Genomic DNA, 16,442 nt, shown 5'->3' on the forward strand with positions numbered 1-16,442 from the left:
CTGTTCAAATTAATTATTAATTCAAATATGAATTATTGCGGACATACAAACATATTTCATGTTGCATCCAGTCATTTCTTTTCAACGTGCCACAGCATCATAAAACACTTGGCCATCAAATAAATAAAAATGTAATGCAAGAAATATTAATGACGTTAAACAATAATTTTTAAAGGCTGAATCATAACAAAATGTATTTATTATAATCATATAACTATTTAAGATTACACTTTACAAGTGAATTAATGAATGAAACATTGTAATAAAAAAATGAATGAGGGATTTTAATGCATAATTTCACATTTTAATGAAGAATTTTGTTTTTGATGATTTGTTTATTTGCAGTTATATGTACTTAATTGTGGCACAAAAAAGACACTCCATAATAATGGTGTTATGGTCACACGAGTGTAAAGTCAACAAATAGAAAAAAAACAAACAACTTTACTTAACCTTAGATGATGGAGGCGCAATTCAGTTTCTGGCTGACGGATGCGCCTCACACTGCACCGCTGTGAATCATCCACCTAAAAACAAAAAAACACAAATGTTGCAAAAGACAAAGGAAAAGCAAAATGTGCAGAGTTAATCCTTTGATGAACGGTACTCTCGGGTCTCGTGCAATATGCTGACATCTGTGTGAAGTTTTGTGCAACTTTAGTGGCATATTTCCCCCCCGATTTCACGAATTGTACAACCTCTGCTGAAAATATTAGTCAAAACCGGTTTCAGTGAAGAAGAGTAATTGAAAAGTGTCGTATGTGGGGCTGTGTCTAACGTGTACCTCGCCCTGTACTGTATTTATGAGTGGGATCCAGGGAAGACAGCCCACAAACATCCAGCATGTTCAACCTTAACCCTTACGACTTAGACATTAGAGGCTTTTTTTTATCCTTTAAAGCAGCTGAGCTATCCGGCTATTCTCAAAACTGGACATTAATCTACTCTGAAAGCTTTGAAGAAAGTGTCCACTTATGTGTCACAGATGGGGGAAATAAGTGAAATTAATAAATAAATGCTACAAAATGCGATATCTCGTCTAGGCTAGGATCAAAGCCAAGCAATTGAGTCCCATTCTACATAATATGTTTTTCTCTGATAAACAGTCCGGCTGAAGGGATAATCCCATCAAGGAAGAGAGATTTAAAAAAAACACATCAGATGTATCACTCAGCGCAGACGGTCGGCATGGCTACCGTGAAAGCGTCTGGTTATTATGGGATTGGTAATCTCGTTTCTTGGGTCTTTTTGTGTGCGTGCGTGTGTGTGTGTGCGCTTTTGCTCCTGGTTGTGGTTTCCCTTCCAGAATCAGGTGTTTACACACCCTGCAAAAGTCAGTCGGTGGCAACTTCTTTCTTTTTTTCCGTGGAATTTCTGAGCAGCTTGATGTATTTGACACGTGCGTGACAGCTGATCGGGAGGGGGTTGAGGCTTCGCATCGTCTGCTACCCTGACCGCACGTTCTTCTTCTTCGCCGTATGAAAGCGCACTTTGGTGCCTGTGTACACAGTTGTGGTTCGCAGGCTGGCTAGATATACACTATATGAGTGCACACGGAAAGGATACACTGGCTTGATACCTTCAACTTCTGTCATGAGTCGGGAATTTTGACACTAGACGAATGTGTGTCAGCTTGTCAGTTCTTTTCAGCCGGGCCTTTGAACGCAGCACGGCCCATGAATAGTGCATGTTGTTTTGTTTTCAGGGTCTGCTTCTGATTCGTTCCGAAAAGAAAGGCCTGCACGCTCATGTGCATCCTTTAGGAAAACTGTCAGCATGCGTTCTGTCGCTCCACCATAAAGGTTCAGCCCCCTGAGCTAAATTCACCAAACAGCCTTCACCTTCTTAAACATTTAAACATGTTACGTCCACAGGCATCATGGTAATGGTAATCGTTAGGGGTGTAACAGTACGTTTGGTACGTACAGTGTTCCCACGCTCCATTGCAGTTCACCTTTCACGGACTTGCTGTTTTGCGGATTTTTTTTGTGCCATTTTTTTTGGCAGCGTATGAACGCTGTTACAGGCCGAGCCTGGCCCTTTAAGAAGAATTGCATTGTGGGAAGTTGTGTTGTCGTTCCGTGCTTTAGCACTAGGCGGTGATGTCTCTCTATTCTCTATTCCCATTGTCTTCTGCGTCCTGATTGGCTGCATACCATTGTTAATCAATCTCCTCCGTGCCGTCTCTTGTTGTGGTCATGGCTAGCAAACTAGCTAACTGTGTGAGCTGCTTGCTAATCGCCAATACTGTAAACAATCGAAGAAAGAGAAGAAGCTAACAGTATGAGGAAAATACGACGACAGCAGCAATATGTTTTAATAAGGATACAAAAACGCTACAGACGAACAGCGCCAGGACTGAGAGGCACGGTCATATGAGTGAAATATGCGCGAGTCACTTAATAATTTCTTGTGTCCAACCTATTAGGTTGCTCATTAAAATTCAAACAAAATTTTAACTTTGAGAGTGTTTAACAGGAGAGAAATGTGATACAATGTTAATGAAAAGTATATAAAGTATATGGTGAGGGCTTTTACAGCGGTAAAACATATATAATAATTGTAAAAAAATATAGTTGGCTACTTTGAGGATTTCACTTATTGCGGGCTATTTTGGGAACCTGTCCCCCCCGATAAACGAGGGAACACTGTACCTCAATTTTGGTTCATTTTGGCTGCAATAAAGTGACAACATGCAAGACATAAACCTGCTTAGCTTCTGTGTGAACTGCTTTCATGATTTGCTGGCATACTGCTGGCAAGTAATTCTCCAATATTATAAGTTCTCAAATAAAAAATATTATAAATCAAAATAAATATAAATGAATATGTAATAGTGTACAATGTTTCTTTTGGCTATAAATGGAATCAGTCAAAAAATGTGTCATCAAGAGGAAAAAACACATGTAAAGTCAACTTCAAGTACATTTGGTTTAGACTTAAACGCATGCAATAGGATTAGCTCTGTCAGTTTCTAATTGTTCTGCAGTATTTTAAACGCACGCAATGAGATTAGCTCTGTTAGTTTCCAATCACTGTGCAGTATATTCCATGCCAATCCACACAGGTATCCTGTAATTCTAGTTGCACATTACTTACAGACACATAGTCTCCAAGGCAGAAGCGTTTTAGAAAGTATTCCATGACAAAGCGTGGCGGGAAACGGCTTCCATTTTATCTGTTTGTCTTTTGTTCGTGTACATATTTCATCTGTGCACCGAGGAGACGCAAAACTACATCGTCCGTTGCGCTTTTCTGTTTGTAAAAAAAAAAAAAAGAAATCTGATTCCGAATACATGTGCCGTTACACCCCTACTTTCATTTATTTGGAACATGCTGAACAAAGTTAGGCTGGAGCACATCACATGTTTACAATTGCACAATTCAGCATGTCTGAAAAAGAGAGCAGGAAGAAGCAGAGTTTATTTAATCCTAACCCCTCACTGTGTCTCAGCAGTTACTTACAGTTTGTTCACTTCCTGTGTTTAACACGTACCGGGTTACCGTTGAGTTCTCGGGACTACATGAGGTCTTTGGCAGGTCAGATGAAACGTCTACGAAAATGATACAGGGGTGGGTTTGACTTAAACTATCTCCAATGCATGGTGATTGATGCACACGCCTTTCATGTAAGACCCCTCAAAATACGTTAAAAGCCAGCGCCTGTGTCATTTTTCCGAGACGTGCAGCTGCAGGTCATGAAGTGGTGAAGGATGGTCCCGTGCACTTTATTTGAACATATGTACATTTTTTATCCCAGTCACCATTGGATTTATGGGTAGAGAGTGGAATGTGAACCAATGAAAGGTACTTTGATTCCTCCAGCAGGTTGGTGATGTTTTTTTTTATTTTTTTACTGTGGAAGTTTCTTGAAAAATATTGTACGAGGCCCCCCTGGCAGACTTCACTAAATCATAAAAATGTGAGACACCGATGAGAATGAATGGCGGCCTGATTCCTGCGATTAGATGTTAGCCATTTTTGTTATTCTATAGTAGTTTAGCTGTTTGTCCTTGATTCCCCAGACTCCACTAATGCAAACTCTTTCAGTGCAAGACCCAAATTAGAAACTGGAAACTAACTACAGCATGTACTGCTGTAATAACATTGACTTATACTATACATACAGTAAACCAATGCCAGCCAACACATTTGACGTTAATTGACTGCGATCATCAATCAATCAAAACTGAACAGGATTGTTCCAAGGAAATGTGTCGGATGAAAGATCAGCATGTAGTCACTTTATGCATGGCTTTGTTTGTCTTGCAGAAGAGGAAGTTACTGCAGGAGTTGGGAGACCAAAAGATCCCCTTTCTAGGACCTTCTGATCAGGGCTTTCAGAAATTGGTGAGTCAGCAACATTGCTTTGTTATCACCGATTCTTAAGCTGCATTCCAGAAAAGTGTGACAACAAACTCATGGACACCGCTTGATGTCGGACAACAATGTGAATACACCGTAAAACGTTCATTAGCTTATATTAGTGATGACCGTACAACTAATTACAAGATTACCGTATTGACCTGAATAATAGATGGTGTTTTTTCTCTTAGAAAAAAGTCTGAATACTACTACTACTACTACTACTACTTATACATTCAAACCAACGGTGCAAAACAACTTCTGCCTAAAGGAAATCGAAGCTTTTGTTCCTGTCTGCTGGAAAAAAGTGTCTCAAAGGTTTTTAGCAAGTTAGTAAACAACAGAGGAGGAGTTACGATTAAGATGCTAATTTTAATAATGGTAATCAATGAAGCACTGTCCTCAAACAACTGTGCAGCAGCTAAAAATATGATAATCATTTATTCCAATCTACCGGTTGTTATTTTGATGATATCCATCAATCCATCCATCTTCTTCCACTTATTTGAGGTCGGGTCGCGGGGGCAGCAGCCTCAGACTAGAAGTCCAGGCTTCCCTCTCCCCGCCTGCGGTCCAGTTCCTCCCGGTTGATCCTCCCAGCCAGCTGAGAGGTATAGTCTCTCCAACATGCCCTGGGTCTTCCTCAAGGTCTGACATGCCCTGAACACCTCTCCAGGGAGGTGTCCGGCAGGCATCCTAACCAGATACCCGGGCCACCATCATCTGCCTCCTCGCAATCCCATGGAGCAGCGGCTGTACTCCGACATTGCTCCTCACCTTATCTCTGCGGGAGAGCCCAGCCACCCTACGGAGAAAACCTATTTTGGCCGCTCGTACTCATGAACTTGTCCTTTCGGTCACTACCCAAAGCTCATGACCATAGGTGAGCGTAGGAATTTAGATCGACAGGTAAACTGAGAGCTGATATTGAAAACATAAGTACCCAAAAATGGGTCGTCTTACTGTATATTTGCGGTTGTCTTATAGTTGGGTCAATACGGTGTACTGTATTCTATGTGTCTGTATTTATAGTCATAAATTATACTGCTTTTGACCGAGGCTCTTAGGATAAAAATAAACAGAATATCGATTTTAGTGTGGTTCTTGGAATTTTGAAGTAAGATATTAATTCTTCTCAACAGTGAGGTGTTGCTGTCTGCTGTAGATGTTGTCTAGCTGTGATATCTCTGGAAACAAGCACATAGAACTAACTTTTAGTGTCTATTGGATGTGTCTTTCTTAGTGGGATTCCAGTTACTCTGGTCTGGTTTTGAGAAGATCCTGCTCTCTTCCCGCTGAGCTCCACTGCAGAGTCCGGGGCGCTCTGCTCACCCTGAGAAAGAAAGGCTGCCTCTTAAGGGATCTGGTCCGCGTCCGAGACCGGGACGTCTTCACCTCTGTGTCGCGGGCCCTGCTGGGCGATGCGGGCCACACCTATCGCTACCTGGACACCAGGCTCTTTGCCATCCCCTGGCACAGCGAGGACACTGAGAATAAAGGACAGAACTGTTGCGACGCTGATCTGAGGGCCGCCTGCAAAGCCCTGTGGGAGCTCAACACCTTCTTCTGTTCGGACGTGAGTGAGCTGAAAGAAGGAGACAGGCTGGCGCAATGCGCAAAGGCAAAGACGGCGGCGACGGTTGAGGCCAAAGTGAGCGAGGAGGCTGAGACGGAGTCCAGAAATAGCGAAGACTCCAAGAACAGCGAAGGAGGGGAGTCGGAGTCCAGGCAGAGCGAGGAGGGGGACACGGAGTCCAAGCACAGCGAGGAATGGGACGTGGAGTCCAAACACAGCGAAGAAGGTTGCTCCGGGTCGAAAAGGGAAGGCGAGTGGGAGACGGGGTCCAGACACAGCAGTGAGGAAGGGGAATCCTCACAGGGCAAAGAAGGCGGCCTGGAAGGAGCATGTCCCACCTGGGCACCCAAGAGTGTACCGCCAACAGAGGTCCCTGTGGCACACCTCAAGCACAGTCTGTCAGGTTACCACATTGAGGACAAGGAGGAGGATCAAGTGGGTTGCTCTGAGCCCAGTCCTCCCCAGGTATGCACCGCATCGGCCAATTTCAACGTCACCTTACTCAACTATATGGACCCGGCATCTATGAGCCAACTCAAAGAGGAGCCCTACTATGGGATGGGGAAAATGGCCGTGGGGTGGCACCACGACGAAAACCTGATCAGTCGCTCGCCCGTGGCTGTCTACAGCTACAGCTGCCATGACGACAAAGGTAAGAGTGGCTGTGTTCTAATTAGATATAGCACTTTTTAATCATCCCATCACCGCGGCGATAGCATCCATCACTACAATAACTCTTCAACTTATCTCCGTCGTTTTAAAGTGGATCAAATGCGAGCTAACCTTAAGCGTCGCCGCCCCTGCAGCATCTGTAGACGGTGGCCTCCGGCGCCGCATCCATCAGATCCATCTGCACGATAGTGTCAGGGCATTAGCAAATGTCATCGGCGGCTCGCGACTTGACAGCCTTATCGCCCCGACCGCGCATCAGGGAGATCACAGACGACGGGATCTGAGCTCAATGGCACAGCCTTAACAAACAGGCCTTATCGCACACGCGCTGCATCTCATCTAAATCATTTCCCCGAGAAAATGATCAATGAGCAATTATCTGATAGGGAATAATGAACCCCGGCTTTGATAAGTGTTCCTCGACTGTACTGCATGGATAAAAAGCACGTCTTCGAACCACAGGAGCTGATAGTATTTGATGACTGAGCTGATACAGTATGTCTGCGAGAGAAGTTTGCTTTCTAGAGCGCAGGGAAAAAACAATTTATAGATGAGTTTTTCCAAATAAAGGAATCGACGGAAGTATTTACAGCTTTTACATTCTTCCTGTGCAAACCATAATACATGTACTAACATGTAATATTTTATTAAACCTGCAAAGATGACACATTAGAGACTCTGAGCATGTTGTGACCCTGCACAATCTGCATGTTTTCGTTGCAGTCACACAAATATTACATGACTGCCATGACATTTTGAAAAAAAAAAAAAAAAAAAAAAACGTGGTTGTTTTCACTTTTATACTCTCCCTTTTTGGGCAATTTAAGATTTTCCACTGAATGATGCATTAACCTTGATACAGTGGGTATGTATTTACTGTAGAAGGTTAGCGGAGGTAATCATTAATAACTGGCTGCCGGAACGGTCAAATGAATGAAATAAGACGTCTAAAATGCATGTGCCCGCGCATGAGCAAACATATTGTGGACTTTGACTTTGCAAATCATTTTGAGTTGTCCTGGTTCCTGGTAATAATAATAATAATATAGTCAGGTGTTTGCTATCATTAATAACTATTGTTGGGCTATTGTGGAAGTCAGGGCTGTCCAGTGTGTGGCTCGGGGGCCATTTACAGCCCGCGGCCCATTCTAAAAATATAATTAAACAGGAACATTTTGAAAATGTAATATCATGAGATTAATGCTAATATTAATAAAATAACAACAGCAAAAATGGAAAAAGCAGCAGTAATTTTACAGGAATAAAGCCAAAAAGTAAGAAAAAAGTTGTAGTCTAACGAGAAAAAGTTGTAATTTTATCAGATTTGAATTTACGAGATTATGGGAAGAAATAATGTAAATTTAGTAGCATAAAGTTGAGAAATTAAATAGAAAAAGGAATTATTTTTTTAAACTCAAAGTACTGTATTATGAAAAACACAAAATAAAATTAAATTTTTGGGAAAATTAGGTTGGGGAAAAAGTTATAATATTATGGCAAAAAAGATCAAAATATTAATGGAATACATTTCTAATATTACAAGAAGAAAATGAAGAAGAAAGTTGAGCTACAGTCATCCCTCACCACATCACGGTTCAAACATCGCTCCCTCACTCTATTGCGCTTTTTCCAAAATAGATTCATGAATACATGATCACTGTTTTGTGGCTGACTATGGACTATTGTTAGTCAAAAATATTGAAAGACAAGTCATACGTAGTATTCTGGTCACTAGGCATCAATAATGTTACACTGATGAGACATTTCCTTACATTACGTTACCTTAACACTGCATGGAGTCAGTCATGGCATGTCCGGCATGAAAGAGTGAAAAAAAGTCCTCCCATTCCATGTGAAAGTGGTCAGTTTTTGGCTTCTTACGTTTGAAACCCTTTCTTAAGTTTGGAATAAATAAATTGGAGGCTAGCTAGTTAGCTCGGTAGCACGCTATGCTTAAAGCGGCGGCTGTCTCTTTTGTCCCTGAAGTGATCCCAGTGCCTATGCAGAAGAGTTGCGCAGTGTGGTGTAAACAAAGAATAATAGTGTAAAGGTGACTATAGGAGTGTTGTTTCAAGGCTATCGAGCTCTAATGGTAAACATTTTATTTACAAAGTCATAAACTGGTTTTCTATGCTCTAACTATGAAGTTATTCCTATTTACAGTGCATCCTACTTTGCGGAAATTGACTTACTGTGGTCAATTTCTGAAAAAAAAAAAAAAACAGCTGAATAAAGTAAAAATATTAAAAGAAAAGTTTGTATTCTAACAAGAAAAAAAGTCACAATTTTACAAAAGTAAACTCATAATATGATGAGGGAAAAATAATGTTATTTTAGTAGTATAGAATTGAAATATTAAAGACCAAAGATGTTACATGTCATAGTATTACGAGAAACAAACAAACCATCTGCACTGAGCGTTTGTAACAAATTTTAAAAGTTGTAATTTTTGGAAAATTAGGTTGGGGGAAAACTTATAATATGGGAATAAAGTCAAAATATTATTGGAATAGTGTCATAATATTACGGGGAAAACAAAAAAAAAACAAGTGCAAAAATGGGGGGGAAAAAAACAGTCAAGACCAAAGTTGATAGTATATCAAAGTAACCCTATAGTCTCCCGCATGAACAAGCAGACCACGGAAATGATTTCAAATCGTTACCGGTTATTTCCGGTAATACGGTACAAGATGGCAGTTATCTTTAATCACTATCAGGAATAACAGTCATGTTTATTACACAACACATCTACATTGTGTGCACTTTCATGCACGAGTAAGTGAACAGTGGGCTTTGACTTTGTAGATTCTTTTGAGTCCAAGTTTGTCCAAGTTGACGGTGATCATTAATAACTAGGATACGAACAATTGCATTTATTATATGAAAAATGTTTGTTGCACGTTTTCCTGTGCTTTTGCAACGGGAACGCATACCGTGGGCAGTGACTTTTGTCCGTTATTTGGTGTTGTGGCGGTTATCTTTCATAAAGGAGTAACAATCACGTTAATGGCAAGAAGACCACAGGCTTTGCTTTGATTTTGTGGATTACTCAAGTCGTGCTGTTTATTTTTAATGCTGTTTATTTCAAAGTAAGTATACATTTTCTTTATGATTATGCAAAGTTGCGGTTATAATTATTCTATCATTACGTATTTAACAGTGGGCTTTGACCTTGTGTTCTTTTGATTATTTCTGTTATGCAAGGTGGCTGTTGTCATGAATAACTTGCAGTAGTGCCAGGGAAGTGTGCTTGCCAGTAGGCCCTTCAAGCGTCTTCTGCCATGGCTGGAGATAAAGGTGTACGCAAGTCAAGTCAAACATGAATGAAACAGGTGCCCCGCCAAACGCGGCCCACATCTGGTTCTCCTCCACTAGGGTGTCATAAGCAGAAACACCTGCTTGAGCGTTCCGCTTCAGGCATTTGTCACGGGCCATTTCAACTCAGACCTCATCGCTTCAAAACATTGCGGCCTAACACCTCGCCGCAGTTAGCAGCTGTGTATCTTCTAAATCCCCCGACTGGAGAGACTGACGTCTGAACCAGAGCTTTATACCAGTGGTTGGCTTCGATGGTTCCCAGGACCCAGCTAAAGAAATGAAACTCTTTTACCGTAAGGCCACATTTCCTCCCCGAGAGCTCCTGGAACCATGTTGGAGATCCAGAGGAATCTGCCATGGCAGATTTCACCCACACAGAGGCTGATAGTCCTCCGTTGCCGAGGCCTCAGGGAGAGCTGTCATTAGCTGGCCTCTCAGAGCACAATGGCTGGAAATTAAGTTACTATTTATCCGTGCTGAGCAGAAAGGAAAAGGCAGCCGCGGGGGCAAAGAGGCCCGGAAAGACTTTAGTATTGATTTGTGCTGAAGGGTGTCGGCCAGCCGAGTTAAATCTTGTTTTCTTAACGGCTGAGGGTAGAACTGCGAACGGGATAGGAAACAGGAACAGGAACATCATGGCCCATACCCGCCATCCAATAACACTCTCAAACTCTCACCGAACAACATCCAGCAAGGGCTTTTATCCAGCAGTGTCCTATTGCACACTATAATGATGGCATAACGCTTGTGTGCTAACAGCCACAAACACTGTTAAGTAATGAGGATTGTCATGCCACAAAGATGTGCATATTGCATGCTTGCCTTTCTTTAAAGTGCCTGCATTTTGAATATAATACTTGAAATGTCCAAAAAAAAGGCCATGGAACACAACTTTTGGTCGGCGTCGAAGAGGTTCTGGCAAACTGTCCAACGCCTCAGAAAGGGGAAGCAGTTTCCGGTCCACACTGTTTACAGTGGGGACGGAAGCCTGCTGACCTTGACTGAAGATATAGTCGGACAGTGGAAGGAATACTTTGAGGCAGTTCTCAAATCCCACTGACATACCTTCCATAGAGGAAGCAGAGTCTGAGGAAACGAAGGCGGCCAGTTCCATCACCGTGGCTGAAGTATCTGGGGTAGTCAAAACGCTCTCCAGTGGCAAAGCTCCGGAGGTGGACGAGTTTCGCCCTGAATTCCTCAAGGCTCTGGATGTTGAGGGGCTGTCTTCGCTGACATATCTCTTCAACATTGTGTGGAAGATGGGACAGTACATCTGGACTGGCTGACAGGGGAGGTGGTACATGGGAGTATGCCCAACCAGTCTACATTTGCTTTGTGGACTTCGAAAAGGCATTCGACCGTGTCCCTCGCGTTGTTCTGTGGGGTGTACTCCGGGAGTACAGGATTGGTGGCGCGCTACTATGTGCCATTCGCAGCAGCATTGCCAGCAGTAAGTCGAGCCTGTTTCCATTGAACGTGCTCCGCCAAGGCTGCCCTTTGTCACCGATTCTGTTCATAATTTTCTTGGACAGAATTTCTAGGCGCAGCCAAGACAGCTCATGACCGAAAGAACGAGATCGCGAATTCAAGCAGCTGAAATGAGTTTCCTTCATAGGATGACTGGACTCATCCTGAGAGATAGGGTGAGGAGCTCAGTCATCCGGGAGGGGCTCAGAGTAGAGCCGCTGCTCCTTCTCAGAGGACCCAGTTGAGGTGGCTTGGGCAACTAGTCCGGATGCCCGGAACACCTCACCAGAGAGGTGTCCCTCTGGTGAGGTGTTCCGGGCATGCCTAGCCAGCAGAAGGCCCCGGGGCAGACCTAGGACATGCTGGAGGGATTATGTCTCACAGCTAGCCTGGGAACGCCTTGGTGTCCTCCCGGTGGAACTGGAAGAGGTGGCCGGGGACCGGGAAGTCTGGGCTTCCTTACTGAGACTGCTGCCACCGCGACCCGGACACGGTTAAGCGGAGGAAAATGGATGGATGGATGGATGGCAAAAAAAATAAGTTGGCTACTTCGAGTATTTCACTTATTGGGGGCTATTTTGGGAACCTATCTCCCGTGGTAAACGAGGGAACCCAAAAGGAAGATGCTTATCACAATAATTGTATTTAAAAATCAGTCAGTTTCATTCAGTTACATCTGCTGTACTGTATATTACATATATTAATATCCTTTAGCTTCTGGGTGGGTTTGCGACCCACTTTTGGGCCTCGACCCACCAGTTGAGAATTCCGTATGTAGGGCAATATGCTACAGTATATTATGATTAGAACTGCAACAATTAATTGATGAATGAATAATTAAACCATTGTTCAACAAATCAACAACTATTTTGGTATTCGATTCTGATTTAAAAGTGTAAATATCCTCAGATTTCAGCCTCTTAAATGTGATATTTTTAAAATTAAGCCTTTTTTCTGATACGTTGCAGACCAAACTGTTAATTGTATGTGTTTGGTTCATCTCAGGCCTAATCGATTACGCGATGAATCGAAACAACACGGTTCAGATTAAACAACTAAGAAAATAACCATAATTGTGATATACTGTACATTTACACCATTGGTTATGCATGTATTAAAATGCATGTTACTCTCAAAATGTAAACAAAAATAATGAAAAAGCTCATTTGGTATGGTCATTTGCCACTTTCTTGTGTCATTTCCAGCTTGGACAACAAATCAAACAGTTTCTTTAACTTAACATTTGCTTTAGTTAGCACAGGTTTAGCCTTGATCTTAAAAGTTCTTGAAAACTGCTTGAATTTGAACCCTGAGTAACTTGGCTCTACTTTATTTATTATGGCCATACCTTTACTGTTAAATAGCCAGCTTTGTTGATTTATACCCCTTTTAAAACGACTAAAATAACACAATAAAACACCAGATTGAGTGAATACCTGGTTATATTTCAAGTTTGGCACTTTCCACTCGGGCCGAAGCGCTTGATGATTCAATGGTTGAAAGGTGAGCGTGTGTGCATTATAATGTCGGGTTGCGTTTGTGATTGACAGGCGGGAGCAGCGAAGGTGGCGGAGGCGACAAGCCGAGCTGGAGGATCGGGCTGAAGGTAGCCTGGGACATCCACACACCTGGCCTGACGCTGCCCCTGGAGTCTGGAGACTGTTATTATTTGAGAGGTACTGGATTGCAAGAACACACACACACATACATATGCACCATGCAGTCACGTTGTAAACTCATTTACGGGAGAGAAACCTTATTTTGTTGTTGGGCGTTTCTTGGTGCTCAGTCCCTAATGACCCGTGCTAGCAGACCCTCGGCCATGTAATTCACTGGCTTTTGTTCTAAACATCAGTGCTGCGGAAAGTGATCCAAGGGTTGTGAATGTGTGCGGGAGCGACTACTCACCTTGTTAAGGTTCCATGAAATTGAGTGCATTAGCGTGGTCATAGGGAAATAGTATTTGCTCAAGCCAGACAGGCAGACTGAAAGTTTCAGGGGCGTAAATCAACGTTTAATGTTTAGGTCGCAGAAGGTAAAGGTTACACTGATACTCATCATTATGTCATCTATTTAAATAAATCATAACAACTTCTTATTATATGTGGATGTCATTTTCATCCATAGTTTACAAGGATATTGTATAGACAATGTATATTTAATTGTCACTTAACTATTAACTATTAACTATTAACAGAGAAAATAGAGAACCTAAAGAAGTAAAAGAAGACAACCCGAGCAACGACACTACATACTAGTGCTTGCTTTAGCTCAGTTTCAGAGGGGACAGACAGGGAGAGAATGTAGGAAACAAACAGAGGACAACAACTTGAACAAGAACAGCATCACTTGCTGCTACTTGGGGGAGAAATTTGAAAAGAAAAACACATTTGTTGCATTTATCCTAACTGAAACTAAACTATCCTTTTTTGCTGTCTGCCTGGTTAGGTTCTACATACGGCACTAACTTTTGAATGTGCTTGCAAGCCTTATATCCCGCTTTCTTCCTGTTCCAACAGTGGAAGCCACGCCCCGCGTGACACACACACGCATTACAGTCGTCCCTTTTTTATTTGCGATGATTTGTTTCCGGACCCCACCGCGATAAGTGAATTTTAATATAGTTTACCGCTTTAACACTAAAACGACTGCATTCTCCTCGGCTGTGCTGCTGTCAAGAGCATCTGGCTGGACTCGTGTGTCTATGTTTGTTGTGATTGTGGAGAAGGTTGGCACCTTCCGTAGTTTTAATAAAACTTGCTCTCGCCTTCTCCTCTGCTCCACTCCACTCCACTGGGGGAAACAGCTTTATTTTTCCTCAAACCGCGCCAACAAGATTGTTTTGCTCCCGTTTTGTGGAATCAATCTGCACATGCGCAGTAACATGGAATAGTCCATTCCATGGGAAGAGAAGGGGGGGCAGCCAAAAGGATCATGGTAGACTAAGCATTTTGGTGTAGTTTTTTTAAAGACTAAAATAACAATATGCAATTTAAATCAAAGAAAAAAATCAACAATCCGTTTTTATGAGACGTTTGGGGGCCTCTGGAAATCTCAGGGCCCTAGGCAATTTCCTGGGCTTGCCTAATGGGAAGTCTGCACCTGAAAGAACGAAAAAAGAGAACATTTTTGTGATTGGAAATCATGTAAATCCAATTAGACACAGTTCAATTCAACAAAAATACATTTTCATAGAGAATAATTGTAGTTTTAAATGTGGAAAACAATGTGAAATAATTCTAAATGACGGATGGATGAAAGTTATTGGTGATGCAGACTTCCCGCATAGAATTCAATAGTGTTTCTCACCTTCTTTATCATATTTCTGGCACTCTCTTAACTTGGTTTGGCCCCATGGTGGGTTATTTAGCAGTCACGCTCAATAAAAATTGCAGAAATAGTGAGTCAGCAATGCGTAGGGTGCTTTGTTTGGGCAATCGACTTTGTGGAACAACACAGTACAGGGAAAACAGTGCGGTTTTGCAATATTGAGCGAAAAATGCCACAAAATGTTGGTGAAAACTGTCAGCAAAAACTAAATCATACAAAAACTGGGGTGTACGAAAACCGAAGTTTGGCGATATCGACATACTGTATATTTGGTGTTTGAAACGACTATTGGTAACATCTGCTGTATCCGGTGTTGATCTTGTTATATTTTTTGGTTGAAAAAAGTGTAATTTGGTGCCCAAGAGGGACAGTGCCTATAAAACCCCCCAAATATGAATAGTATTTGATTTGCATATTTCAGGCTGACTCATTTTTTGTGTGAAAAAACATTTTCGCCCGTAGCACCTCGAGTGTGACCTTTTTTTCTCTTCAATCCGATGATACTGTCGAAAACAATAACAATGCAAGGAAATATGGGAATCAGCGCTGCAGCCAATCACTGACCCATCTCAAATAGACGTTTTTTTTCCCGTTGCAGAAAACTGCGTGAGTGTATTTTAAGAAGCTTTTAAGGGTTAAATCATTTTATGTTACCAGCAAGAAATAATACATTTTAAATGAAATGAAGGTGCTGCGTGTCGTCATATCCATCTTGACAGCGCTTGAAGCCGACCTCCTTTAGCCGGAATAAGATTTACAATAGAACAGTCAGTTTTCAGGCCAAGCCCCCGATAATAGAGTGATGGGTTGTTGCGCAGACCATCCTAATGGGACTTGACTGTCGCGGATCAGTGGGGATTTATGCTCCACTTGACGAGTACGCCCTTGAGAGGCCGACTGCTGCACGCCGATAGCGGGCTGGCTCGCACGGAGGGGCCCTCGGCCGTCTGTTGCTTTGTTGGCCCGCACCTGAGTTAAACACTTGGCATGCTCCGTCGACATATGCGCACGCAGAATTTTGCGCGCGCATGCAAAAGGTCGCGTTGCTTTTTCATTCTCGAGAACAAGTATGTGCCACTCCTCGTCTCTCGGCCGCCATTGCACCATCGGCGTGTTACAATATGATAAGTAGTGTTTTGCGGTATTAGATGGAAAGTACAACGGTGTCTATCCACAGACGCCGTAATGTCTTTTCCGCACCATTTGTCTCCCGGTGGCCCCTTTTGAACTGCTAATGTCTCGAGCCGCTGGAGGCAAATTGAATCACCGTCATCTCCGCCCGAGTGGAATTTGGGGTGGTTAAAAAAAGAACAATGCAAGTCTTGACACCAGGCCTGTTTGATAATCAGATTTCCAGGTCCCAATGCACCAAGGAGGGCTGGGGGGGGCACAGACAAGAGTTGACCCAATATATTTAAAAGCCTGCTTTCTGGTAAAAGGAGGACAAGTGGCAGCAGGCGCAGGGGTTGAAAGAAAGATAAATACTTATTACAGTTATTGAGTTTGCCTCAACTCCCTCCTGATCCGGCATCCGGCGTGCCAAGAAAAGAGCAGATTGATGGAGATAATTTGTTATTGGATATAAACAGTTTTAAAGACGCCCGGTAATTCCGCCCAGGGACCTAATCCGTCACAATCTCATCAGAGTGAAGGAGGAAAACACCGGCGAGTTGTTTTCTTTGCGGCCATCTTTTTTTTCCCCTCCTTTCCACCA

The 16,442-nt window shown here is 42.6% G+C and overlaps 1 protein-coding gene across 1 annotated transcript in view; it reads left to right on the forward strand.

Annotated features, from left to right (window-relative positions):
- fto (FTO alpha-ketoglutarate dependent dioxygenase) overlaps window positions 1-16,442 on the forward strand; it is a 188,870-nt gene that overhangs the window by 32,882 nt on the left and 139,546 nt on the right. The window contains exons 3-5 of the mRNA XM_054770762.1: window positions 4,273-4,350; window positions 5,609-6,593; window positions 12,949-13,074. Coding sequence (XP_054626737.1) covers window positions 4,273-4,350; window positions 5,609-6,593; window positions 12,949-13,074 — 1,189 coding nt within the window. The remainder of the gene's footprint in view (window positions 1-4,272; window positions 4,351-5,608; window positions 6,594-12,948; window positions 13,075-16,442) is intronic.

Source organism: Dunckerocampus dactyliophorus, chromosome 3, assembly GCF_027744805.1.
Source record: "Dunckerocampus dactyliophorus isolate RoL2022-P2 chromosome 3, RoL_Ddac_1.1, whole genome shotgun sequence".
Lineage (NCBI taxonomy): Eukaryota > Metazoa > Chordata > Actinopteri > Syngnathiformes > Syngnathidae > Dunckerocampus > Dunckerocampus dactyliophorus.